This window comes from Meleagris gallopavo, chromosome 6 (genome assembly GCF_000146605.3).
Source record: "Meleagris gallopavo isolate NT-WF06-2002-E0010 breed Aviagen turkey brand Nicholas breeding stock chromosome 6, Turkey_5.1, whole genome shotgun sequence".
Taxonomy (NCBI): Eukaryota; Metazoa; Chordata; class Aves; order Galliformes; family Phasianidae; genus Meleagris; species Meleagris gallopavo.
Window position 1 is genome coordinate 9,970,661 of NC_015016.2, and position 25,574 is coordinate 9,996,234.

At 41.1% G+C, this 25,574-nt stretch overlaps 1 protein-coding gene and 1 long non-coding RNA gene across 2 annotated transcripts in view; one reads left to right on the forward strand and one right to left on the reverse strand.

Moving 5' to 3' along the window:
* Positions 1 to 393: 393 nt before the first annotated feature.
* Positions 394 to 2,552, forward strand: LOC109368110. The gene is made up of 5 exons (XR_004160065.1): positions 394 to 493; positions 612 to 857; positions 958 to 1,001; positions 1,957 to 2,126; positions 2,376 to 2,552. It is a non-coding gene; the product is annotated as an uncharacterized LOC109368110 (long non-coding RNA).
* Positions 2,553 to 6,402: 3,850 nt separating this feature from the next.
* The window catches only part of ADARB2 (adenosine deaminase RNA specific B2 (inactive)), a 294,303-nt gene continuing 275,131 nt past the window's right edge, over positions 6,403 to 25,574 (reverse strand). The window contains exons 8-10 of the mRNA XM_010712416.3: positions 16,462 to 16,643; positions 12,495 to 12,673; positions 6,403 to 9,889 (exon numbers count right to left, since the gene is read on the reverse strand). Coding sequence (XP_010710718.1) covers positions 9,713 to 9,889; positions 12,495 to 12,673; positions 16,462 to 16,643 — 538 coding nt within the window. The 3' untranslated portion in view covers positions 6,403 to 9,712. The remainder of the gene's footprint in view (positions 9,890 to 12,494; positions 12,674 to 16,461; positions 16,644 to 25,574) is intronic.

A 25,574-nucleotide genomic window follows, 5' to 3' on the forward strand; every position in this document is an offset into this window, starting at 1 on the left:
TCAGAGCCCTGTCTGTTCTGACCTTGAATGTCTCCAAGAACAAGATATCCACCACATCTCTGGACAACATATTCCAATATGAGTATTTTGAGAACAATAAGCATCTTACCTATTGTACAATCAATGAATGTACAGATGTTATAATTATAAAATATACCAGAGAGTTTAGCTAAGCAATTACGATACCAAAAGAGAATAGACAGAATGCTTACCTGTATCCTGGGCTTGCTATGAAACTCCAGAAGAGAGGAACTCCAGAAGAGATCCTTCCCCCCTGGTAGTCAGCTCTTAAATGGGCTCTAGGAGAGGTGGAGCCAGGCTTCACCTGTGCTCCTGTGGCTGACTCATTGCTCACCTCAGGTGATCAATCAGAGGTTCAAGCTGTGATTCAGCAGTTCCCATACACCTATGTATATTTTTATGTTTGTAGGGAACTAACCTTCAGCTCTGTTCGTGAAATGCCATAGAAAGGCCATGATGTGCTCAGAGTGAGGTGGGCAGAGAGGAGCACAGGGAGTAGGCAGGGCTGTGAGGTTGCTCCTTGTCTTAGTTTCAGCTGGGATGGAATTGTTTTCTTCAGTGTGTGATATGATGCTATGTTTTGGTTCTAGGGGGGAAAATCAATGTTCCTGACATACCTATGTTCATAGCTGTGAAGCAGTGCTGTACAGAGCCAAGGCCATTCTCAATGAAGAACCCAAGGAACTGGGAGAGAACAGAATTAGGAGAGGGGACTTAAACTGGCCGAAGGGGATATTCCATACAATATGACATCATGCAGAAGTTCTGAAGGGGGTGGAAGGGCATCTCAGTCTCTTCTGGAGCTCAGGGTACAGCTGGGCATCAGCTGGAGAATGGTGAGCAATTGTTTGTGCACTTGTTACATACCTTCATACCTTGTTACATACATTCAGTTCTGCTTTTTTTTTTTCTTTTCTTTCTTTCTTCTTCTTCTAGGGGGAGCAAGCAAATGACTATGTGGTACTGAGCCACCTGCCAGGGTAAACCACAACAGTCCTCCTTAAATTTGGGCTTCGCAGACCATCCTGCATGCACTGATCAGCATTCCAGAAGCCTGGCCTTGTCTCACCAGCATCCCTGGAAATGCCATTGTTGCTGATTTAATGCTAGGGCTGGGATGACTTCATTCCTTTCCCCAGAGCAGAGCATTGCTGTGCTAATGGAGCAACTACACGAGGCTGTGGTTTCCCCATGGGTGTCCCAGAATGGGTCCAAGGCACTCAAAGGTGGTGAGGAAAGACAAATTGTGCAGTGTTGCCAAATAAGGGGAAATAAGGAAGAAACCACTGGTGCTTGAGGATGAGGCTATGGAACAGGAAAATCCCCTCTGTGCCCCACTCCTCCCTGCCTCCCACAGCTCCTCAGCCTTTTGACCCTCTGGAAAACGGCTTCAACTCTCCAGTCTTAGAAGCATTTATCATATTTTCTGCTGTGTCAGTTTTCTGCCAGTTTAGTGATTTGAAGCCGTTTGGGAGAATGGCAGCAAGAGGGCAGGATGTGCAGGAGGAAGAGGGAAGAGAAGGGAAAAAGGGCTTAAACACACAACCTCTTATTCCTATTTTACTGGTAGTGGGGGCACTGGCCAGATGATGAGCCATTGAGTGCCAATGTTTTGATGAGGCACACGGGAAGTAGCTCTTAAGCAAATAATGTATATTTGTATATATTCACAGACATACACACAAATACATGACACTCCAAAGCCTGTGAGCTGCAGAAGCCCCTTGGATACACCAAGAGCTTTTTCATTTGTAAGCAGACCTGGGGGCAGCTGGTTGGTTTGCTTCTTTTCCTGGACAGCCCCTACCATCTCCCCAGCACCAGCTGCTGCTACCAGAGCCTGGGGAGAGGGATGTAAAGGACTGAAGGGCTCTAGTTTGTTAATTTATTGTAATTAATATAAATTAATGCTGTTTTCTTTTCTTTGGCTTGCAGTTATTAAAGGCCAAGAGGGCTCATGACCGTGCTCTCTTATCACTGGTGACAATAATGCATTAATCACCCCTGATTGTTCCTATGGCCCTGTTACAAGTGAGGGAAGCAGACACAAAGGCTGGGTGAAGGCAAACGATCATGCACTCTCCAACTGCTCCAGGGGAATCCAGGTAACTCTATTTCCCAACATCTCCAAGTTGGTTCATCCCCACATGGCACAGAACACCCCCAGTGGTAAAATAGGCACCATAGAGGATGAAAGAAATATCAGTCAGCTGACCAGAGATGATAATACCAATAACAAAGATGTCAGTAGCTACTGCATACCTTCCTGTAAAAGATGGAGTGCCACTTTAAAATGTGTTTTTTAGTTTGGTTTGTTGTTTCTTCATGTGTTGTTTTACATTTGTTTCTATTAGCTAGGAGGGTATCCAGCAGCACTGGACGTGTGTGTCACTGTGACACTTAAACATTGGGACTGATGCTACTGCTTTCTATTGGGGACATTTGGAGCAAGAAACAAGGAGGAGAAAGAATCAACATCAGAAACTGAGCTTGCTTACTAAAAGTAAAAAAATAAGAGCAACATCTGAAAATAATATTATGGATCTGCTCCCGTGACAGAGGTACTGAACTGCTGTGCCATGTGTAAGATCACTGAATTGTCCTTCCCATCTTCTCACAAAAGACTAATCTTCACTGCAATGGCTGCATAGAACTTTTTCCCCATGAAAACTGGAGGAAATATGACAAAAAAGGAGAAGAATTTGAAGCAGGATTAGAGTATGGCACTCACTGGCCAATCCTATAAGTACTAAAATGCTTCACCAGTTTAATGTCATTTCAGAGGGTAATCCTCAGCCAGCCTTGTCTAGAGACACTAGCAGGCTGCTTTGGCACTCAGTGGTGCAAATCATTGAGTTGCACAGTGAAGTACAAGGAGAAGGAATGATGAAGTGCTTTCATGTACCTATTTCATCCGACCTTAATGCACTGGCTCCTTCATAAAGTGAATTCTGCTCCATTACAGTAGTCTGAGTCCTTTGAAGTCAATGGAGTTGTGTTAAATTAACAATTATACCTTAGTTTGATGATCTTGTACAGCAGTGGGCCAAAATTATGTTTTGATACATCTCAATGACACTTTTGGGATAGCAGGACCTCTGCATCATTCCTTGAGTGAACAAGGGCATATTTTAATTTATTTAATCAATCTTTGCTTTTGCCACACTGCTTCAAGAGAGATGAATAACCAGTGAGACAAATGTACAGACAGATTACTACTTCTAATCTCTGCATCACTCCTTGAGTAATCCTCCCCAAAAGATAAAAGAACATTTTAAGAAAGCCACGTACATAGAAGATAGAGCCGAACTTGTAGAGCTGAATGTACAAACATACTCCCACCTGTCCAAAGGTCAAAGAGTTACTGGGAAAGATGTGAAAAGAGAGCTGCAACAAGGAAATTCAAATGCAGAGTTGAGATGGCAGTGATGGATGGTTTCGGTTTCCACCGAGTACAGGTGCATCAGGCCTAGGAACCAAGTTTTGGCTCTTCTTCACTTAAAAGGTAAAGCCTATACCAGAACTCATGTATGCCCTTTTCCCAGTGAAGTGTCCTAGAACCAGCTATCATGTGTTTTTTGTTCTTTCTCATGCCAAAAAGTTATTCAATTATAACAAGTAATTTAGCTTTCTCCATATAATGTACAGTATCATAAATGTAAAGCGCATCCTCCTGATACATTTCTTTCAAAGTGCCTGTTGTTCTGTTGACTTCAATACTCTCTTGTCCTTTTAGACAGCAGCATGAACCATTTATCAACTGAGTTACTTAATAAAGAAGAGCCCTTCTTTTTCTCTTGGGCACGATCTTGTTTTGAGAGGAACACAGGTACTATGTGTAGATGAGTCTGGACAGGTTTCAAACCACAGAGAGGAACAACACCAGGCACACAGCAGGCAGTCAAGACAAGGCATATCCAGAAGATCTGTAGACTCTAGAGAATATTTAATGTGAGAAGTTGAGAGGTTGAACAAGGGTTTGGTACCCAGCTGGGTAGAATTTAGCTGTTGACTGGGACTGAAATTTGTAGTTGAGGAGTCCAAGTCTCACTACTCTGTGTAACGGTCAAGATTTTAGGATTCTGTCGTGTCAAGGGTGTGATAGCATGTAAATCATGTTGTTACTTCTGCCAATGTTTCCTTTCACCCCTGGTTGTTTTGGTCCCACTGGGTGTAAAGGAAGGAGCTACTTCTCGCTGAGCACTGCTGTGAAGGTGTCTGTTCAGGGCCAAAGGAGAGTGAACAGGACTTTTTCCTCTCCCAGGCAGAACAAGACTTTCATGGTCTGCTGGAAGTAATTCTGTATCACAATGGAATTTGATAAAATAGAACATAAACTTATCTAATGGATGATTTAATTACCAGGAAAGCCAGGTTGAATGAAGCATCTGAACAGAACCATTTCATTTCTGAAAAGACAATGATTATGAATCCCCTTTCTCCAAGGCCAAATTATTTATTCAGGAAGCTTTGGATTGACAAGAAATTCTACATGTGTCTATATGTATGGATGTGCTTGCATGTCTTTGTGTTTTTTTTTGTTTGCATTTTGTATGTGTGTGTCTTTGCATCCAAACAGGCTGTCACTATGCTTGAAAAAGTCTCAGTTTTTCTGTGACTTCACACAAATTTCCACTAAACTAGTGTATCCACATGATCAAGCTGAAACCAACCAAATTAATCAGGGTAAGGGCTGGAAAGTAGGCACAACAATAATGAATCAAGGGGCTTAAAAAGCTTTTAAATTGCTATTTCATTCTTCAACACACAAGCAGGGCTATCGAGGTTTAACTGCAGCAGAAGGACTTATTTATTTTATTTCAGAAACAAGCACTTCTCTCAAGCCCTCTGTTAGCTGATATACCAGCTTGTTCGTGTTTTATGTTGTTGTTTTTCCAATATACAGTTGGAAAAGAAATAACTGTGTCTGATGATCCTGGGGTGGATGCCTGTAAAGTTTTAAGTGCAGTTCTGGTATTTAGCCTTTAAACTCAATGAGATTAAATACAGAATCCATCCATATAATTTCCTCTGATGACTGCTTTGTAGTTGTTTTCAGCAGCCAAATCACATCACAGTGTCTGCCGTAGTTGGGCACTAGCAGCTGATTGTAGAGGGGAAAACAGGCTGGGAACCACCTGTGGAGAGCTCAGCTATGGCCAAACTGCCCAGGCGTGGGCTGGGGCTCCCAGGATGCTGGGGATGCTGGCAGAGACCCCCAGATAATGGGGATCAAGGAGACATGGGGCTGTCACCCCTTTCATGGCCAATATCTGCACTGGTCAAACACGTCCCCTCTGAAGCTCTGTGGGGCAAGCTGATGCTGCTTATCAAACAAGCCAGGAATTCTGGCATTTATGCTTTTTGACATGGAAACAATGACAGGTTCACTACTTTGAGTGTGGTTAGTGGCACAAACAGCCTTATTGGTGTAGCTTCTTTCTTAATGTTCTGCTGGCTTGAGCATCTTTGCTGATAGGGACGTAACAAGGCTGTGGTGAGAGTAGAGATGATGGGATTTGCTTCAGCTATATCCAAAAAAAGTGATATAATTTATATGTGAAAATAAATTTTGGGATTTATAAATACTGAGAATCTGATGCTTTTATTATTCAAGTCACAAGTCCAGCATGGATGGATCAGCTCACAGTGGCAGTTCCGCATGAAAAAAAACCTCACCCTGTAAATGTTATATTCTTCCCCTCTCCTAGTTTTCCCACCCAAATACCTAACAACATAGACCCAAGCTAAGGAAAGGCAACTGCTGCAGTGTCTCACCTTGAAAAAAATGATATGTATAATCGCTGAGGATGTCCTGCTGTGCCAGGAATGGGATGGCCCATGCAGATCCAGCATCAGTTTCTTTAGCAAGAGCAGAAAAATTGCTGTGGGGTCCAGTGAGCTGAAGGGGATCTCTGGAAGCTGTTAGGCTCAGTTTCATCCTGGAAACAAATCCTCACAAGGATGGGGGTAAGAAAGTCTCTTTCTAGAAAATTTTAACTGTCAGGTGTGTATATACTTTGACAGTGGGCGCTTCTGAAAGACTGGTAACACTGGAGATCTCTGTAAGGATTGGCTGGCGGAAGTAATCTCAGCGCATAAAGTGATGCCTAAGCACTAAAGTGTGTTAAACTTTTGCATAAATGATGTCATATGGGCTCAGTGTGATTGTTGTCTGCTGTAACTAAATACTTAAAGCTCTACTCAGGAGGAAGCCAGGGCCACTCCACCAATGAAGTGGTCTGCAAAGACGCACTGACCTCAGACCTTTTGTTAATCGCTTCAGTTTTCTGAAGCAGCTATAGACAGCAAGTCACATGAAGTGTGAGTTTGTAAAGATGTATTTAATTTTCATTGAGAAAAAGTTTTCAGAGTCACCTGGAAATAAGTTAGTGGCAGTCTCAGCTCAGTCATATATGACTGTCCCTAGAAGGCTTCTTCCCTTACCAGCAACCATCAATGTGTGTGTTTCCTATGACACACCAAATCCAAACAGAACAAGAACATGTTGACTAGAGATCTACTATGTGTGTATAAAAATATGTTAGTGTATTTTGAAGCATTTGCAAACTGATTTCTAAGCCACTGTGAAAAATGGTCAACAAACAGTGAAAGAACAATTTCACTTGGCATTTTATTCACTTAACAGAAACATTCACTTATTAGGTATCACTGAAGTGCAATTTACAGAATTTAGCAGCAAATTCACATATGTAAATTTAGATTTATTTTCTCCTGTCCTTTTTTGTTTCTTTTTTTTTTTTTATACAAATGTTACAAATGTACATCCATTAGTACAGTATTGCCATTCACTCATGCGTGTTATGTACAGAATCTTCACTAAAAGATTACTACTGAGCAAGTTTTCCTTTGCTTCAGGAAATGTTGCATGTAGGTCATGCGTGCTTCTGGGAGCTGGTCCCACCACACTCTATAGCTGCACATAACGAGAAGTAGACATTTAAGGTCATGTTCAACTCTTGTGCAAGTGGAGGGGCAACTCCATTGTCTTCAGAGGGACCAGCTGATGCCCACTAGCAAGGGGAACTTCGTTTGATCCCCACTGCACCTGAATCCAGGATTTCATTTACGTATTTCTTGCAACAAAGGATAATTAAATCTTGCCACACTTTTCTTTTTGTCCTTAAAAATAACCAGGTGCAGCCTTTTGTTGTCACCTTAGCTGCACCACCAGCCTGTGGAGCTTTATGCATTTGTTGAGTGGCCACTGTGCCGGGGCTGAAGGAGAGCGGGAAAGGGCTGGGAAATGTAAGGAGAAGCCTTGAGGTCTCTCGTGTGCCAGGAAAAGACTAACTCGAAAAGGAAAAGTAGAAGACATTGCTTCCCCATGCCCTATGGGTCTCTGCCCAAAAGCCCTCATCCTCCTCTTTGGCTTTCCCATGGCTTCCCTCCCTCAGAGGGTTGCAGCCCCTGCAACCATCACCACTAGCATTACTCACAGCATCTACTGCACCACTGGCCATGGTCATGACCCCAAGCCCTCCTGTTGCCCTCCAGCTGCCCAGACCTTGTGGGGGCTCTGCAGCAGGGATGGCTGAGCTGGAGGAAAGGACCATGTGAAGGAGTGAGAAGCTCCAGCAGGTGCCAGAAATATTCAGAATGCTAACCAGAATGGCTGAGAAAGTAGTCAAAATATTGACAAAGTGGGTACCACAAAATGCTTCCATTACTGAAAATGTCTTGGGTATTTTTTGTTTTTATTATTTCTACTCTAAGGATTTTTTTTTATTTGAATATTTTTGGTAGTTAATATGGAATGTATTATTTTGCTGAAAAGCTTTCTGGAAGGGGGGAGCTTTGTTTTATCTAATTTAAAAATTCTAGTTTATCACAATTGTTTTTATACAAGACACTATAGATACATTTTGCAGTTTATAATCTAAAAATAAAATTTCATCAAAATACTGCAGCTATTCTATTGTGGGCATCAATAAACAATGTATTTACTGTATATGGCTCTCCAAACATGATAAACCCTATTCAAAGAACATCTATTTTTATTGATAGGAACAGTTTCTTATGTAAAGGAAATTACATGGAAAAATATGAGCCTTGTGTTGTTTGAAAAGTAACTCAACTTGACAGTTCTGAGAAAATACCAAGACAATTATCACAAATCAGTAGCAGCATGTTATATACAGGTTTAAAGAGAATCACAAGAATAAAAAGAAAACAGTAGTTATATACCCGCAAATCCTGTCATTAAAAAAAAAAATAAATAAAAACACAAAAGAAATATGCAGGGCATTTGAAGGTTGATTCTGCAGTGGGACTATCAAAGCTTGTTTCTCCCACGACAGTATCTTTTTCATTCTGATGAAGTTTGGGATGATGTAAAAATGAGATACTATCAGATCCAGTTACAATTATACAGGAAAGATTACTTGCCTCCTAACTGAGAAACAATAATATTTGTCATTTATACAGAGTTAGAATCTGGAAACTCTTACATGGAGAGGGACCTTACTCAAGTTTGTAGTTCTATCTACTGCTTTTATGTCAATTAGACAATGTGCAGAGGTGAAACTCACTGTAAAAGTGACAGCATCTAGCTTATCTGGGACAGATAAGACCAGAACACTCTGTTCCTGCCAACTTCTTTAGATGTGAAGCATATGTTATTATCCCCATTTTGTGGATGGAGAAACTGAGTCAGGAAAGAGCCAAGTACCAAAGGTACTGCCTAGTTTGGGACGTCTCTGTTGTGGATACCCAACACAATTGGTAGCATCCTGAGCTCACATCGACTTAATTTAGAGCAGTGGATTCTCAGGAGCTGTGAGATCTGAGGTCCTGGGTGCTGGCTCCAGCCTGAATGATTTCTAGCAGCTCCCTGATCTCTGGATCTGGGAGCATCCTCACAGTGGTCCTACAGCCCAGCACAATAGAGAGCACCAGCCCCAGTGGCACTCCAGTGGGATGAGGGACACCCAGATGGTTTATAAGGGACATATGTGGTGTGAATAGGCTCAGATAATTCATATTTGCAGCGTGCGAAACTCATGGCCAGGATCAGAGGTGTGGTGGGAAATAGTATGTCCACAGCACCAGAGGAGTGCAGTGTAAACACCAAGGGAAAGCTGACGCCCGGCGTTGTGCTCAGAACCAGCAGTGGGAAGCAGAGTTTAAAAATGCTGCATATCTTCAAGGCCCAAATTCTTTGTCACAGATTTAGGCAGTGAACAGGATGATTTTGCATAGAGGTCCAACACCTTTATTTGTGGATGATTATGGATGCCCAGAGCCCTGCTGAGTGCCTGGGGTGCTTCCATCTTTGCTTACTGTTTTCCATTATTCAGTGATGACTCTTGCACTGACTCTGTGAGGGAAAACAAACTGTTTGGGATCAGCCAGGTGGCCTGCTAACACCTCAGATTGTGAATACCAACAGCGATAAACTATGACAGGCAAAATCTTTGTGGGTGCATCTCTGTTTGTGCATTCTAATTTGGGCAGGTGCACTCTTGGGAAGGGATCATGAAAAAGCAGTTTTCTAAAGTCGACTTCAGTGCATCAGACACATTTATATTTATGTTTTTCCAATACAGAGTTAAAAGAAAATAATTCTATGGAGGTTGCTACTAAATACCAAGTTGCTTCCATTCTCAGTCCTGCCCAGACTCCTCACCAGCTGATTCGATCTGGTCGCATAGCAGAGGTGTTGAGTGATTTACCCAGTCAGTAGAAACTGATCTTGCTCTGGGGGTTTCTTCACCCAGGTGCCCAGCCCGGCTTTCTGAAATGCCTTAAACAGCTGCTGCTTGACAGCCTGGTATGTTTGAGCCACTAGCTTCGCCTCGCTGTACATCGATGGCATGTCTCCATGGCTTGGTGTTCGTGTGCTCAGCTGCAGAGCAAGAGGCAGGGAAGGGGAAAAATAAAATAATAATAAAAAAATCAGCCATTGAGCCAAGAGAAACAGGAGGTTCAGTAGCCATATAATCTTCCTGACTACGTGTCATCAGCGACAAACAAACTATCACTGTGCTTACTTTTGAATTAACAACAACAAAAAAATGGAAGCATTGAATGCCTGCAACATTGTTCCAAACCATTGCAAAGAGTAGGAAGGTAAACAACTGTTGGCATTGGCAGCAGCAAACATTCATGTGCATTACAAAAAATCTACCTTTTGGTTGAGATGATTTTTAGAAAAGAAAGGGGAAAAGCCAGTATGAGAATTTTTAAATAATGTGCTCAGGTTAGCTGAGCAGCTTTAGGCTCAAAAGTAACATAAGCAGACTACAGAAGGAAAGGCTCGTGTACTTTCTCTTTTCCTTCTTGTATCTGTTATTGTCAGAAATGCAGTGAGAACTGCCCAAAATGGGGCAGAAATTAGCATCTGGATCCGTGCTGATGGAAGAGTGAGCACTGTGCTGCCAGCCAGCCAGACAGATAGACAGACAGTGCCTGCACACATGCCTGGAGCACACAGAGATTGCAGTACCCTGGGTGGTGCAGAAGGACAAACAGCTTTCTCTGACCTGCCAAAGCCTCAGCAGTACCAAAACACCTGTGAGCCTTTGACATGATGTGAAAGAACCTGAAGTTAGGAAAATGCCCTAGAGCAAGCAGGCAGGTGAAAGTCCAATGCTTACAAGCCAGTGAAATAGCACCCTGTAAGAAAACACACCGTCAAAGCACAGCCTCGGTGAGTAAACAACACCATTTTTCTTCTCTGTAAAATGGGGAAATTCTGAAAGAGAGACTCCAGGAAAGGACAATCACGCACCCTGGAATGAGCTGATCTGGTTTGCTTGGTGCCACGTGTTTGCACTCCATGGGCCTGCTCAGGTTTGAGGTGTTTGGCACAGCCAGTGCAGGAGGTGGTGCTCCAGCCCGAGGGTAAATGGACCTTCCTGAATGACTTTGCTGGTGGAAGTGGCTGCAAACTTTCCTTCCACCTCTCTGCCTTTTTCCTTTATTTCCCCATACAAATAAGGTTTGGGCACTTAATAAAAGAATTTATTTCTTGTCTTCATTTTCTAGACTGCAGGACAATTCTTGACAAGCCTTTGTATAGCAAAATAATGTTATATCAGGGAAAGAAGGTGAGCTGTAGAAACACTGTGTGTTTTCCCTGCTGCTCCTCCTAGAAGTAGTGGAGTCAGTCTTGCTGACTCAGTATCTGGGTGCTCCTCTCCCCCAGCACCTCCTTGAAAGTTCAGGCAGGAAGAGAAACAGTGACTCCAAAACAAGAATAATGACAGAAACAAAGCAAATCTCTGAGACAAGCATTTAGAAAACAGTGTGCCCCCTGCCAGATGGCCAAATTCTATTCGTGAAAATCACAGCATTGATTTGAATTGCTGTTATAACACCCTTTTCTTTGACTTGGTTTTGGACTTTGATTACAGAAAACATTCTTAGTATGTTAGGTCCATTTCTATTTCAAAATTCTGATATTCACATCTCCTCGACTTTGTGTTTCTCAAGTGTTGGCAAGCAGAAAGCTCTGAGGCATTCACTCAGCCCTTGCAAGAGGCTCGCTGCTTCCAACACCCTTTGGCTTTCCTTTACTTCCCATACCCTTTTATTCTTTCATTCCCTTATTCCAGATGAAGTTTCTTCTATTCATTTCCTTCAGCTCTAGGCTTCACCCTGTAGCTTTAAGCCATCCATCTGTCCTGTTACTGTCTCCATCCATGGGAAGTGAAGTGCAATGGCAAGTTGACTTCAGCACCATTTCAAATAAGGGATTTCATAGCCAACTTCTCTAGAGGAAGCCCAGCTGTCAAGGAGTGGTTGTCATTTTAACTAAGTATAGCCTATGTTTTAATACCTTTAAATAGTACTGGTGCTGAGTAATGAAATCAGAGAGCCTTCAGCATCTGGTCAACTCACCTTTTGAGGAGCAGCTGGGTATTATCAGTATTAAATGACACATATCAGTATTAAATGACACACCTAGGGGAGTGGGGGAGAGAAAAGGAATAAGCAATCCATAGCACCTGCTTTAATCAGCTGACTAGAGTGAGACTGGGAGTGACTGAAGTTGGGAGTTTAAATTGCTGCGTAGGCAATGAAGTGATGCAGATATCTTCAAGGCCATGACAAATACTGCTCTCAGTCCCAAGACTTGGTAGGTTGAGGACTCCCCTTGGAGACAAAGAGATACTTGGAACAAGACATGAAAAAATTTTCTGTTGTGCTTGACTGGACACTCAACACTGCTTGTTTGAGCTAGAAACCAGTGCCATGGACAACCAGAACACGCATTTCCCTTCCAGACATGCCTGGATTTCTGCTGTTGGCTTTCTCTGTGTCCTCAGCTACCATAGGATCTTGGCTCCTCGTAACCTCCAGTCCCACCCAGGCCCCATGAGGAGGAATGCTGGACATCTGTCATGGATGCAGCTTCATCATGTGATACCTAAAACAGGGTTGACTACAGGGTAAGGATCAGCCCATCTGCTGCTGGCAGCAGCGTCCCATCAGTGTGCCAGGCCTACCTTGCCATGAAGCTTTGCCCACCGAGTGAAGAACATGTGCTTGCAGAGCCGTGAGGGGCTCCCGCAGTTCCTCTTCCCTGTTGTGGCGTTGATAACCTCCAGATCAGCGTTCCCCACAATCCAATTCACACTAAAGCTGGGAGACTTTCCAGGCTGCCGAGCATCAGCATGACTAACCCCTGGCAGGAGAGAAGGACACCAGTATCATCTAGATCTTGAAACCCTCAGAGGCTGATAATTTGTGGTGGTTCACTGAGGCACATGAGACGTCCTTGGGTAAATACACTGACTTGTGCTGTTGTCACCACTGATTGTTACTAGTCTGAGCACCTCAGAGAGATAATTTAGCAATTCCTGTGGATCTTTTTAACTTGGCAGGAAAAAAAATTGTTAATCTGAGGAAAACTATGAAAATCATAGAATGGTTTAGTTAGAAGAGTCCTTATAGATCATTAATTTGCTCTCTCTTTTCCTTCCAGCATCGTCCCTTCTGTCCTGGGAGGGAGTTGAAAGAGCCTGGCAGGACTGAGCCCACACAATGAGAGAAAGGTGACCAATAAAGGGAAAAATTGCTTGGCACAACCTCTTTGTATTGTGAAATTGCAGAGACCCTCTCAATCATTGGGACTGAACTCACTACCATGTAGGAGAGAATTACAGCTATGTCGTAACCTCACCCAGAATTTGTAAACAGGTTCATGTTGTATTAATACCTTGTTTGATTTTTTCCCTGAGATAACAGATCTGTCTGCATCTAAAATTCCAGTTCACCTAGGCAACAGGATATAAACTGAAAGCCTGAAAATCAGATAGCTCCTGGCACTATTGAAATGCCTCTGTATAGAACAAGATCAGAATCTAATGGTTGACTCCACATACAGTCTCTGTAAGGATAGCACCCAAAAGGACTGAGTGCCAAAAAATTGTGATAGCAAACACGCTGCCTTGTGAAGCTGCCACAGGTCACTAAATCAGTCAAAATGCCATGAAAACACCAAGCAGAGGAAAAGGAAAGGCGGCACCAGGGACAGAGCAGGCTGTGGTATTCATTAGCTGGGAAGTGGGGGATGTACACCCCATCCTATGACCACCCCAAAACTCTCTCTGCTCACGGTGGATATCTGTGAGAGAAGGGTTCTTGTCTCAGTGCCTAGGAAACCCTCTGTGCTGGTTCAGCTTTCTCTCTTTTTCATTCTCAGCCATCCTATATCAGCTCACGTATTTAGGTAAGTAGAGGATATTTTCACATCACTGTCTGTGAAAAGGCTTCAAAGCAAAAACTGTGAGACTCATGACAGCCACAAATGGGATGGCAAGCAACATATATTCTATGTTGGTTTTGATCCTTTCTGTAATACTTTTCTTCATGTTTTTCTTTTGACAAGTGATTGTTCTGACTTTGTTTGAAAGGTAATTTCCAAATAATCTAGATCATTTTCTCTCCTTTATGTAAAATATCTTCCTTAGAACCAACACAACAAAGAATACAATAGAAGACTGCAGGAACTTGAAGGGATAGGAAAGTCTTTGTACAAACAATATGAACTTGAGCATTGTGGAATATGAACTGAAATCTGTTCTTATTCTCATCTCCCTCCTTAAGCCTCATGCCTCTTCACAGTACACTTTAGAATGGCTGAATCTTAAAAGAAAAGGAAATAAAAATGAAATAGGGCTTTTCTTTCTTCTAAAAAATGCACCCAAGAGTAATTCCAGCAAATGAAAGGATTTCCATCCATCTGGGACTGCAGTGAGTGGAAAACCTCACTGATTATTTTTCTGTGGGGCCAATGAGTTATTTCAGGATATCTCATCACACACTCTGACTCTCCTCTCTAACAAAATGCTTGTAGTGTTACGATGAAATGCCCCAATTATTGGTGTCCTTATAATTGAAGGACTCCTGCAATTTAAAATCCCTGGCTGGTCTGATTTCTTTGAAGAAAGCGGGAGGCAGAATTGCCTGGTTGAGGCTGCTGAAGTCTGTAATGAATTCAGTATGGCTTTTGATATGTGGCCATTTCCACAGCCACCAAATATGGTGTTGGCACAGTTCTCCATCTGAAGGAACTTCAGCACAAGCCTCAGTGATGTAAGTTTTAAGCAGGGCTACAGCATTGGCTCCCTGGGACTTACAGGGGAGGAAAGATTACAAATAATGGCTTTAGAGACAAAAACAATGTAGACAGAGAGAGACAGATTCTTCCCACTGCTTCTCCCAAGCTGAAGAATACCCACAAACACATCCAAAAGCAAAGCAAAAGCTTTTACAACAGGGATCTCAGGGGAGGAGGAAGCCACCCATGAAGCATGCAGTGATACCAGGTACCATTTGATGCTCTTCCCTTGAAATCTCTGATAATCACTCGTAGACATTAATACATATTTAAGCCATTATGTCTTGTCTGCAAGTCCAATCCAGCAAAACAATACTATTCTATGATTAAATCCTTTATTGAATTTTCAGTCCTTCAGCAGCTCAAGCTGAGTTTGATATTGATCATATGGGTGGACTGCAATGAGTGAGGGCTGGCAGAAGTGGCTCAGGAGACGCAGACACCTTCTGCAAGCAGGGATGTGTTACCAAGTCAACAGACAGATGTGGAAAATGGGGAGATTTTTCCTTCCTCCCTCCTGTTGCTTGCAGAGGGAAGAAAGAAGGGACTTAGTGGTGACAACGATGGACTGGGTCAGGAAGGACTTGGTGGTGGAGAAATGTTTCTGCATTCCTGCATTACACAGGCTTTGGCTGGCTTCACTGAAGGGTTAAAAATTGAGATAAGCTGTTAAAACAAGGTAAGTTTTTTGACCTATTCACCTCATGACACATACATGCACAGTACACTTACCAGATGTACTAAACTACACAGAACCTGAGAATTTCCCTAGTGGCTAAACTATCACTTCTGCCTCAGTCAAAATAAGTTTGTCACAAAGACACATAAAAAGAAAAAACAAACAAATACCAAAGCCTAGAAAGTTAAAGGACAAAAGCACTGACTTAGGAACCTAGAAGACTGTGAAAGGCAATGTTATCCTCCACTAACACAGCCCATCCTCCCATCTCTGTATTTCTTTCTTAGTGTATTTATTTCTTAGTGAATCCTCTTGGAAAGCAAATATCAATGCCAAAGAGCAAAATAATGGTGTGATCCTGTGCAGAGCTGGTGGTCCTCAGCACTCACATGCTTCATGAGGTTCTGAAGACATTTGAGGCTTTGAGAAATTTGTGCAGTGCAGCTGAGCAGTTGTCGTCTGGAGGCTATGGAAGGTAGGATGGGGATGGGAAGGACTAGAAATGAAAGAAATGGTGACCAGGGATAGGAACAGGGGCTTAGAAGAATGGTGGCAGTTGAGGAACCTTGAAAGATAGCTGGAAGCCACACAATGGCTCACACAACCAGCAGGATACTGAGTAGGCAGCCCCAATGCCTCCTAGAGGTCTGACGAGCAGGCAGGACCACCTGCAGGAGCCAACAGCTCTTCCTGGATGCCATGTGCTGAGTATGATTGTTAGTTAGTACAGGAGCAGGAGCTTAATGTAAAAGGCACTGATAGAAATGTTGCATTCATGGTTCAAAGATATGAGGAATGGTTCTCTTGACATTGCACATTTGTGCTGTCACTGGGTGAGGGAGGGTGGATGAGAGTCTTAAACCTAAAATGTACTAAAAACTTTCCTCCTGATTTTTAGAGATCTTTTACTTAGAAATACCTTTTTTTCCCACTTGGTATAGTAGCAGTTTTCCTACTTAACTTTTATACACTACTGAAGTCTGTTCTGCTTGTGAAAGAGAAACTGACTTTAAATACATGTTTCTTCATTCTACAATTTAATACTCAGCGGGAAAAAAAGAAATCATGGGCTAACGATTTACTTACAAATATGTAAACTTTCCTGTTGGCAACCTGCACAATTAGTGATGGGAGAGGGGCTCGTTTGTTGTGCAGGCAGGTGTTAGCTTACCACTGAGAAGAAGCTGATTGCGCCGATATGAAGCTGGCAGCTGACCAATGTCTTCTATTCTATGGCTCATTACCCGGGAAAGGTGACCAGTATGATAGAGGCTTCCCACAACGATGCTGTGTAAGTACATGGGTTCGATGAAAGAGCTGAGAAGAGCACCTTGGAGCCCAAGGATGTTCCATCTGGAAAAGAAATTCAGGAGGGAGAAAATAATACATGGGTGAAGGAATGGCCACAAGAGAGCTGCCCTGGGAAAACCTGTAAGGCCAGTGTGTGGGGTGGAGGTATGAAGGGTGAAACCTTCCTGTTCTTGTGCTATGAGGCATGAGGCACTGCATTGGTGGATTATGATATGCCTTTAGGACCAGTTGCCCCAAAAAACAATGGTTTTGTATTACTGTGATGCCACTGACTCAAGGGACATATTTCTGTTTTCTTTTATTGCAAACACTAGCTTGCTGTGGAAGCCTATTTTTTATACATGCAATTTGGTTTGACTGAAGATCTTTTGGCGTGTCTTTAGCAGAATTTAATTTTTTCCTGCATCGATATTTTTTACACTTACAAGGGTAGATCTAAAATGAGGGCTTTTGTTATTATATCTTTCTTTATCCATTATCCTCTATCACTACTTTCCCCTAGCTGTACAATCAAGATGCTATGTGACCTAGGTCGAAGGTCTTGTGAATAATTTTTGAAAACCTCACAGACTGACATCTTCTTGCACAAATGGTCAGACATATATGAAAATATGTGTAAGAATGAAGTTCTGTTCCTGAAGACAAAGCAAGAGTTACATGCTAACGCAATGTATTCGTAACCAACATCTTAACCTGCTCTAACGGGTTCCTAGTGATGAACACGTCTCGCCTTGTTGCTGTCTCAAAACAAAGTGATGATGGAAACCTTGGGGCCTTCAATTTGTTAATAACTGAGCTCCTTGTCACTGCTGGTTGATTAGTTTCCAGAACTGTTCATCATTTTAATATACTACGCATTTTACATCATGCTAGGCACAAATATGCATGGATGCTCTCTTACCCTTGGATAGTATTTTATATGTAAGTTGAATGCTGTCAATCTGTCCGAATAGTTTTGAGTTCAGGAGTTCAAACTGAAAACTCTTTGGAAAATGTAGTTTTTGCAGAGCATATTTTGGCTCATTAAAAGCCAAAATACTGGCAACATTTGGAAATCCATAGCTGACTGAAGAAAAGGATAAGAGGTGCCTGCTATTTAGGGCAACATCCAGTAGCTGCCATGCTAAATAATGTGTTTAAAGCGTAATCTCCATCAGCAGCAAGCATTATGTAGCTAATTTCTTACATCATTGTTCTTTTCATTAATTAACATTTCTCAACTGTTAGTGCAATTATTGCAATACCTCCATGCTGTATGTCGCTTTTCATGATTAATAAGAAGTCATTATATTTCTCTTTCCCGAAGCAGTCAATTAACACGGAATACTTTCCATTAATTACTGAATGTTTAAAACCAGCATGCTCTACCTGGAGAGCAATCTGCTCTAAAAACCTGTGACACCAATTGCTTTAAAAAGTTCTCTTTAAATTTTATTCCAAAAACACAAGCAATTTAGCTGGCTATATTAATTTGCCTCCGAAGCAGGGCTGTGAATGAGAAACATCTTTTAATCTCATGCAAGAAAAGGCAGCCATCTGGCTGCTGAGGATTTCAGAGTCAGACTCTCCCAGTCTCCCTCTGTAAATGCAGGTCATTAAAGTAATGTGTTCATCTACATAAAACTCAAATGGAATATAAAAGGTAATATTTATATACAAACAATTTAGTCCCACAATTTAAACAGTCATTGGTTTTATGAAACATTTACTTTAGTCAATCAGATTTGCATAACTTCAACTGGGAAAAAAAGTGTGGTCATTCCTTCAAATACCATTGCTTTTAAAGGAAAGAACTAGCTGCCTCTTTGAATAAATATGTTACTGTGATGCAAAATTAATAATGCAGGCTCAAGAAATAGAGTTGAACTCAGATAACAGCACTATGCTTCAGATTAGCTTCTGAGGATGGTAAAGAAATTAGACAGTGATGTCTTTGTCCAGATGGAAATTTGTGAGATCTTGGTTCGTTTGACATTTCCTTAAAAATATCTCTTGTAGATTTGATTGAAGGAGAGAAAAAAGTACAGCTAAACAGAAGACCAACATATGTTCAACACCATTGGAATTTTAACAATATGCATATCACAAGAAACAATCTGAGCTTTATTTACCAAAATAGGGGATTGTGTTCAGATCATAAATTAGAAGGTAATAGTGATTACTTTATTTAAATGACTTGCAAGGAACCTGCCTTTTAGTTAGGTAAATTTCTCTGCCTAATTCTGAACGTATTCATCCTTGCATACAAAGGGATTCAGATGTCAATGAAAATACATTATTGGAAATCATGGCATAACCGTGATCAGGTTGGCCTCTGTTTGTTAAAAGCATTTCATAAACAATTCTCATAATGCTTTTGGGAGGTAAAACCCAGTCTTTATATATGTTTGGGAATCAAGATGGAAAGGCATGAAGTCTGCTGCATTATTTGGCAGCAGAGCTAGAATCCACAGTTCCTCAAGAAAACCCGTCTCAAAAGAAGACCCGGTCAGGTTTGAGGGAACAGGAAAATCATACGTCAACAATGGTGAGTTTTGACATCAAGGTATAAATAGCGCCAGGACTGAATGAATGGAGGGGTCACAACAAAGGAACAAGGGGACACATGGGGCACAAAAACAGCTGAGCCTGATGAGAAACAGGTGTTGTAAAAAAAGGCTGTCCCAGCACCCTATAGTATAAAGGGCAGAGAAATCAGAAGAAGTGCTGACACCAAGAAGACAAGGTTCAGAGGGGAAAGCAGCTTGGAAGCCTTACTGGCTCTCTCTGAGTAACACCAAGGCTGTTGTCCTCCATGGTGGCGTTGGGGAGACAGGATGATAGGGATGGCACTGCCACCAGTACACGCAGTGAGTGACATGCTACTGTTTGCTTCCTGGTTTGACACAGCCTTATTTTGTCAGCATCCATTCAGAGAAGAGGGATGGAAAAGCAAAGAAGCTTTGCTTGCAAATCTGGCCCAGTGTCAGTGTTTGGCTGTTTTTTTCATTCTGGAAAGCAACCCTGAGCATGTGCATGAGTCCCACCAAGTCCAACCAAGCTTTAGGAGCCGCTCTGCTCTGCCAAGCAAAACAAGATCCTTGCACTGCTGTTCCCATCCCTCAGAGCACAGTAAAAGCATGTTGTTGAAGGTGGAAGTTTTCACTTAATCATTTTGTTTCTTTTCTGTGGATCTAATTTAAAAGGCTGCCAGTTCAGCATTTTGCATAGAGAATAGATTTAACTGAGAAATACCTAGAGAAAAGTCTTTGGGGTCTTTTGTCCTCTGTATTGTTTATCCCTTGGCCAACAAACATGGATACTACACTGAATTGTAACAACTAAATGTGGCCCTTAGAAGACAGAGCACCTATAGGATTATTTGTAGGTAGATGATAGGGAAACAGCAACAGTGAGACTATCCTAACATTGTTCACTTCTGAAGAAATGACTTCTCTGTAGTCTGATTTAGGTGCACAAAAATAGCTGTGTTCCCATCCGTAACAAAGTACACACTTCAAATGCAGCTTTTCAAAATTATTATTCAGAGCAATGCAGTGTTACATTTTGGGTCCTTGATATATCAAAGTAACTTTTCTCCCTATGAAGAAATATGCTGGATCATTCTGAATTTTCATAATTGTGAAGGATTTTAAAGATTGTTTTTAAGTCTGTGCATATTTCTAATAACTTATGTGCTGTACTCTTCTTAATAATCCTTCCAATACAGAGAAAATCAACCCACTGCTCCCTTAGTCACAAATGGTTCTAAAAACCCCCCAAATCTTCAGCAAGCAGGATCAACAAAACCAAATATCTTCCCCTTTTCACTTACATATGGGAGATTTTGGTACTTTAAATGGAGTGAAAGCACACTTTTCCTTTTGTTCAAACACCGGATATTACTGAACTGTTTACAAAGACAAAATCCTGCGTCCAGTTTCCAATATAGATAATCCTTAAGTCAATATGTTTTCCCCTGTTTGTCAATCACAGAAATGCCAGGGATGAGTGGGAGGCATCCCAGAGCAGGCAGTCTTTCTTCAATGAGATGCTGTGCTCTCCTGGCCCCACTGGGCACACCAAAACTCCTCGCTGCCCGGCATCACTAGGAAGGCACACAGGGAAAGGCATCCCCATGTCATCCCCAAGTTATTTTCAGCATTAGCCATATGATCATACAAATTAACATCATACAAAATGAAACACCGGTACGTGCCAGCTCTCAAATCCCTTTGAGGCTTAGATGTGGGGAAATTGCCATTGATGCTTCAACAAAACATTTCAGGAAAAAGTGTCCACCTTCCATTGAAGCTCTTTGAGACTCAAGTGTCTCCATGGGACCTTTGGAGACTTCGGGTGATGAATTTCAAAGCTTATATTTTTAGGGCTTTTTTATAAAAGACACACTTTTTTTGGTCGTTATTAAGAGCTTTAAGTCTTATCCACTTGGCACATTGTTAACCTCCCATGCCATAGTTTCTATTACCATTAACCATTACAATTAACATTTCTAGCTATGCTTCACACACTATAAATTGTTAATCATGATGGCCTGCACTCAGCATAACACCTGTGGTGTTCTATTTATGTGACCATTTAGCTATTATTGGTTAGGAAACTGGAAATAGTGCATTAGTTTTTGATCTGTATTTTAACAGTAGGTGGTTTATATATGTTTTCTCGAATATACCTTGTGGTGAAAGATTGAAATTGAAATCTCAGTCACATAGAAAGGGGTTAAGAGGGAGAATTACAAATCCTGTGCACAAATCACCTCTAATTGAAGATCTTGCTGTGCTAATTGATTTTCATTTACATTAATATGCAGCCTTTGAAGTAGCTTTTCTTAAGAGTTACCTTGTCAGGTCTTCTGTTAACAATGGCTCTGGTCAAGAGGCTAATGGTAAGATAGATCTAAGAATGCCAATTTCTTACACTGACTTTTAGTCTTGCAGTTTTACACACATTTAAATGTAACTCAGTGTGCCCAAATCATTTTGTTAAGTGCTTGCACATTTCCACTGCTAAAACCTGAAACAGTACTTCAGAACCACATCACCTTACAATACTCTGAAGATACTCTCAGAAAAGATTCCTCTAGCTTGTGAGCCCACATCATCCATAAACTTTCATCATGGGACAGGAATAGACTGTCAGGGCTGTAATGCCAAATTTGGAGGTTCTTTGTAATTGCTTATGACATTTTATAGGTGAGGTATAGTTAATGTATTGTAGGTCCTATTTAACCTCCAGGCTTAACACCACTGTTTCTGTGAAATAAAAGGAAGCTGATGACCATTAACCTGGTGGCAAGAAAACACACAGTCTTTTAAAGGTGACCTTTTAAGAAGCTGTAGCAAGAAAACAATTTTAAGGCCAAAGCTTACAAGGTACACATTGAATTCTGGCTTTTATTTGCTGAATAAAGACAGTGTTTGTGAGGACTGTTTCCTTCAAAGCCTGTGTAAACACATTTTTTAAAACCTGCACCCTGCAAGGGCAGCTGCAGATTGGCAGATACCAGCTTCTGAAAGAGACTAAGTGCTATGTCTCACTCATTTACAGATATGACTGTACACTGTTAGATGTAGGTTGGATGCACAGAAAGCTGGCATCTCCAAAATAAGTACAACAGCTAAGGCATCCAGTGAGTATGAACATACTCTGCCCTGGCAGTAATTTAAGATCCCCAGCTCCCTTGTGGAGGTCAACCAAGGAAGAGGGTCCCAGGGAAGTGCTGTGTACTGCAGAACTCAAAGGGACAGCCAGATATGAACTAATTTTTGTTTTAAGTAAATCTTAACATTGAATATTTGGGCTTGGATCCTCAGAATAACTTTCATACATTTGTATGGCCATGATGTATGACCTAGGAGTGCTGGTTTATGCTGTGTGTCTGTTGGGTTATGGTGGCCCCCTCCACGTACTCCCAGTGCCAAATCACACACAACAGTCATCATTAAGCCTTTCCATGCAGCCATCAGGAAGGAAAACACAGTTACTATGGACTGATGGATGCTGGGATAAATAATTTCTCCAGTTTCTCTGCATGGAAGAAACCCAGTGGCGTGGTGAGGCTAGGGTGTGAGCCAGCTCAGACAATCTCCGTAAGTCAGAAGACAAAGCTTAAAAAATGGAAGGAGGTTTCTGGACTGTATGACAGACTTCCTGTCAAGGATCATTGTATGAGTGGATTTGTTTCCACAAGAAAAGTAGATATTTTGGTGCTGTGATGTTGAACCTAAGATGTCTCTGTTGATATAAAGTTGTTAATACAACTACTGATTACCATCAACAAAATGTTAAAGTACGTACAAACTGGTTACCCAAACAGTTGTTCTTTTTCAGAATTATTTTGCTCATGACATTGCTCCTTTTTCACAGTGTACATGAAAGGGAAATGAAAGTCAGAGTCCTAGGTGTTAGTGTAACTACTGAATTTCGGATATAAAGAACATGGTTGAATCCTAAAATGTGCAGCAAGGAGGCTGAACTGACTTCAGCTGCACTGTGAGATTCACAGAACTTGAGTGTAAAAGCCAACACTCTCTCAGGGTGGGTTATCTGGGGATTCACAGAGCCCTAAATTTAAATTTGCAGATATAAATGCATAAGTTTTTAAAGCCAGAAGGAGCCAACAAGATCTAGTCTGACCTCTTCTATAATACAGTCACAGAATTTCACCTCATAATTCCCTGCCTGAGCCAAATAACATGAGTATTCATGCCAGAAGTATTTGTGCTTTAATTCAGTAAGGGAATGGGTATGATACTAGGCTGTTTATCCTGCAATCTCAACACAGCCACAGAACTCAAATAATGCATACCAAGCATCAAATCCTCTCAAATTTGTGTTGATAGTAATAAAAATTGCTAAATTCCCTTGAATAACAAATAAATCTGATTAAATCGCTCTCAGCTTGTGGCTATCCTATGAGCGGGAAAGAACATAAATTGTTAGATACATGATTTATAGAATATTACTCACTTTTCTGGGTAACTCTATTCTTGAGTCTTTGATATTCTGATAGTAATGTCTTTTGCAAATAATGCGAAATGATGTATATTTTAACAGCTACTGGTTAGATTCTCAAGGGGAAACATTCTCTAATAGCCCAGCGCTCCTGAGGGGCTTTTATAAGCAATAAAATCCAAAGTATACAAGTCAGATTTTTTGTCAAATCTTGGTTATACAAACATGAATTCTAGCCTCAGAGACTTTTTTTTTTTCTGTTTGTGAGACAAGTCCAGATGATGTGAAATCAAATTCCTGCATCCTGCAGACATTTGACGAGTCAACTGTCTGTGTTAGAACAAATATTTGGAGCCTGAAGAATGACACAGAAACCACCTTCTGGTCTCTTGAGGAGGGTAGAGAGGGGGAGGAAAGGGCCCTCACACAGCAATCTCTATTTCACCACCCTATGTTTTTTCCTTCACAGACATTAAGACTGTTGAGATATGTGGCAAAAAGGAAAGGATTCTTTGATTGTGCTAGAGCAGATGTGCTTGGAGAAAACCCAGCTTCTGAGAATGTGAGTCAGCATCCCCATCAACAGCAAATGTAATACTATTTGCAAAGCTGATATTTAGTTCACTGCCTAATGACATTCAAAACCTCAGAGAGTGAAATATTTCAATTCACAAACTTGAATTTGTTTATTTTTTTGAGTCTGAATTTGGAAAACCCAGCTGCACCTGAAAATAGTGAGAGAGATCTGCTGAAAACTGTTTGGGTTTCCAGTTATTTCTTTATGAATAAATGAAAATATGATAGCAGAAGATGCTCTTTATCTGTCACGTAATCACAATATTTGTGATGATTACACTTAGTAGAGTGTGGATTTTGTCTTCTGTCCTTTGAACCTGTTAATATTTCCATTTATTAATTAGGTTGTACTTTTTTTTCGGTCAAAATGCCAGGTTTTGCTAAGCCTAAAGAGAAACTGAACTTCAGTAGGTCATCCAGTCAAAGCTAAGAGAAGAATTTATACATTTACACTGAACAAAAACATGTTTTCAAAAAAGATTTTGTTTATGTTGACCTTCAATAATTGAATCAAATTCTGGACTGCTGTAATTCGACTGAGATATTAAGCATGATATTCCAGCAGAGAATTCTGCCATAACGTTTATATTTTTACAGCTACAATGTGCTGTATTTAAAATATAGAGCTTCCCAGGGGGGTATTGAAATTACTATCCCTGGACGTGATCAAGAAACATGTAGAGGTGGCACTGAGGGACATGATCAGTGGGCATGAGGGGAATGGGTGGATGGCTGGACTAGATGATCTTGGTGGTCTTTTCCAATCCTATGATTCTATGACATTTAGTTAACACACATTAAAAAAAGAAAAAATATATATATATATATAATCATGAGCAAAAGTACAGATGTATACGACTAATAATATAGGAAATATGCACCCCAATGTGCACATTTTGGTTTCAGTTTGTGATAACCTTCATTTGATATTAGTAATATTGTCTCTCTAATAGAGAATGACAAGTGTGTTATTTTATGTACCACCCTGAAATAATTATGAAATATTTGTTATTTTGAAGTTATTCTACATAAAGATATATTATATGTGCAAGACAAAGTAGAGAGCCACAGAGGTGGGTGTGACATGAGAGCTCTGCAATGACATTCAGAATAGTAGCAATATTCTTAACAGCACTTAGGGCACTTTATCAGTGCAGATGAGGTCAGTTTATCTGCATGGTGGTTGGTTTGCAAGTTTTGCAGTAAATGATCCAGTAAGAGCAGAGCGTATGTATTTTATTTGCACACTGAAATTCTACTGGCAGAAAATGCTGCAAAGAGAGTTTATATTTTTGTCACACTATAAAGAGCAACTAATGACCCATGGAGAATTTGGGAGACCATTCTATTTACTCCACCTATTTATAGGGTCTATCTTTGCATACAAGGGGGAGTCTGTGTCAGAACCTATGAGCTATTCCCCACCAGTAGCCATCATCCTCA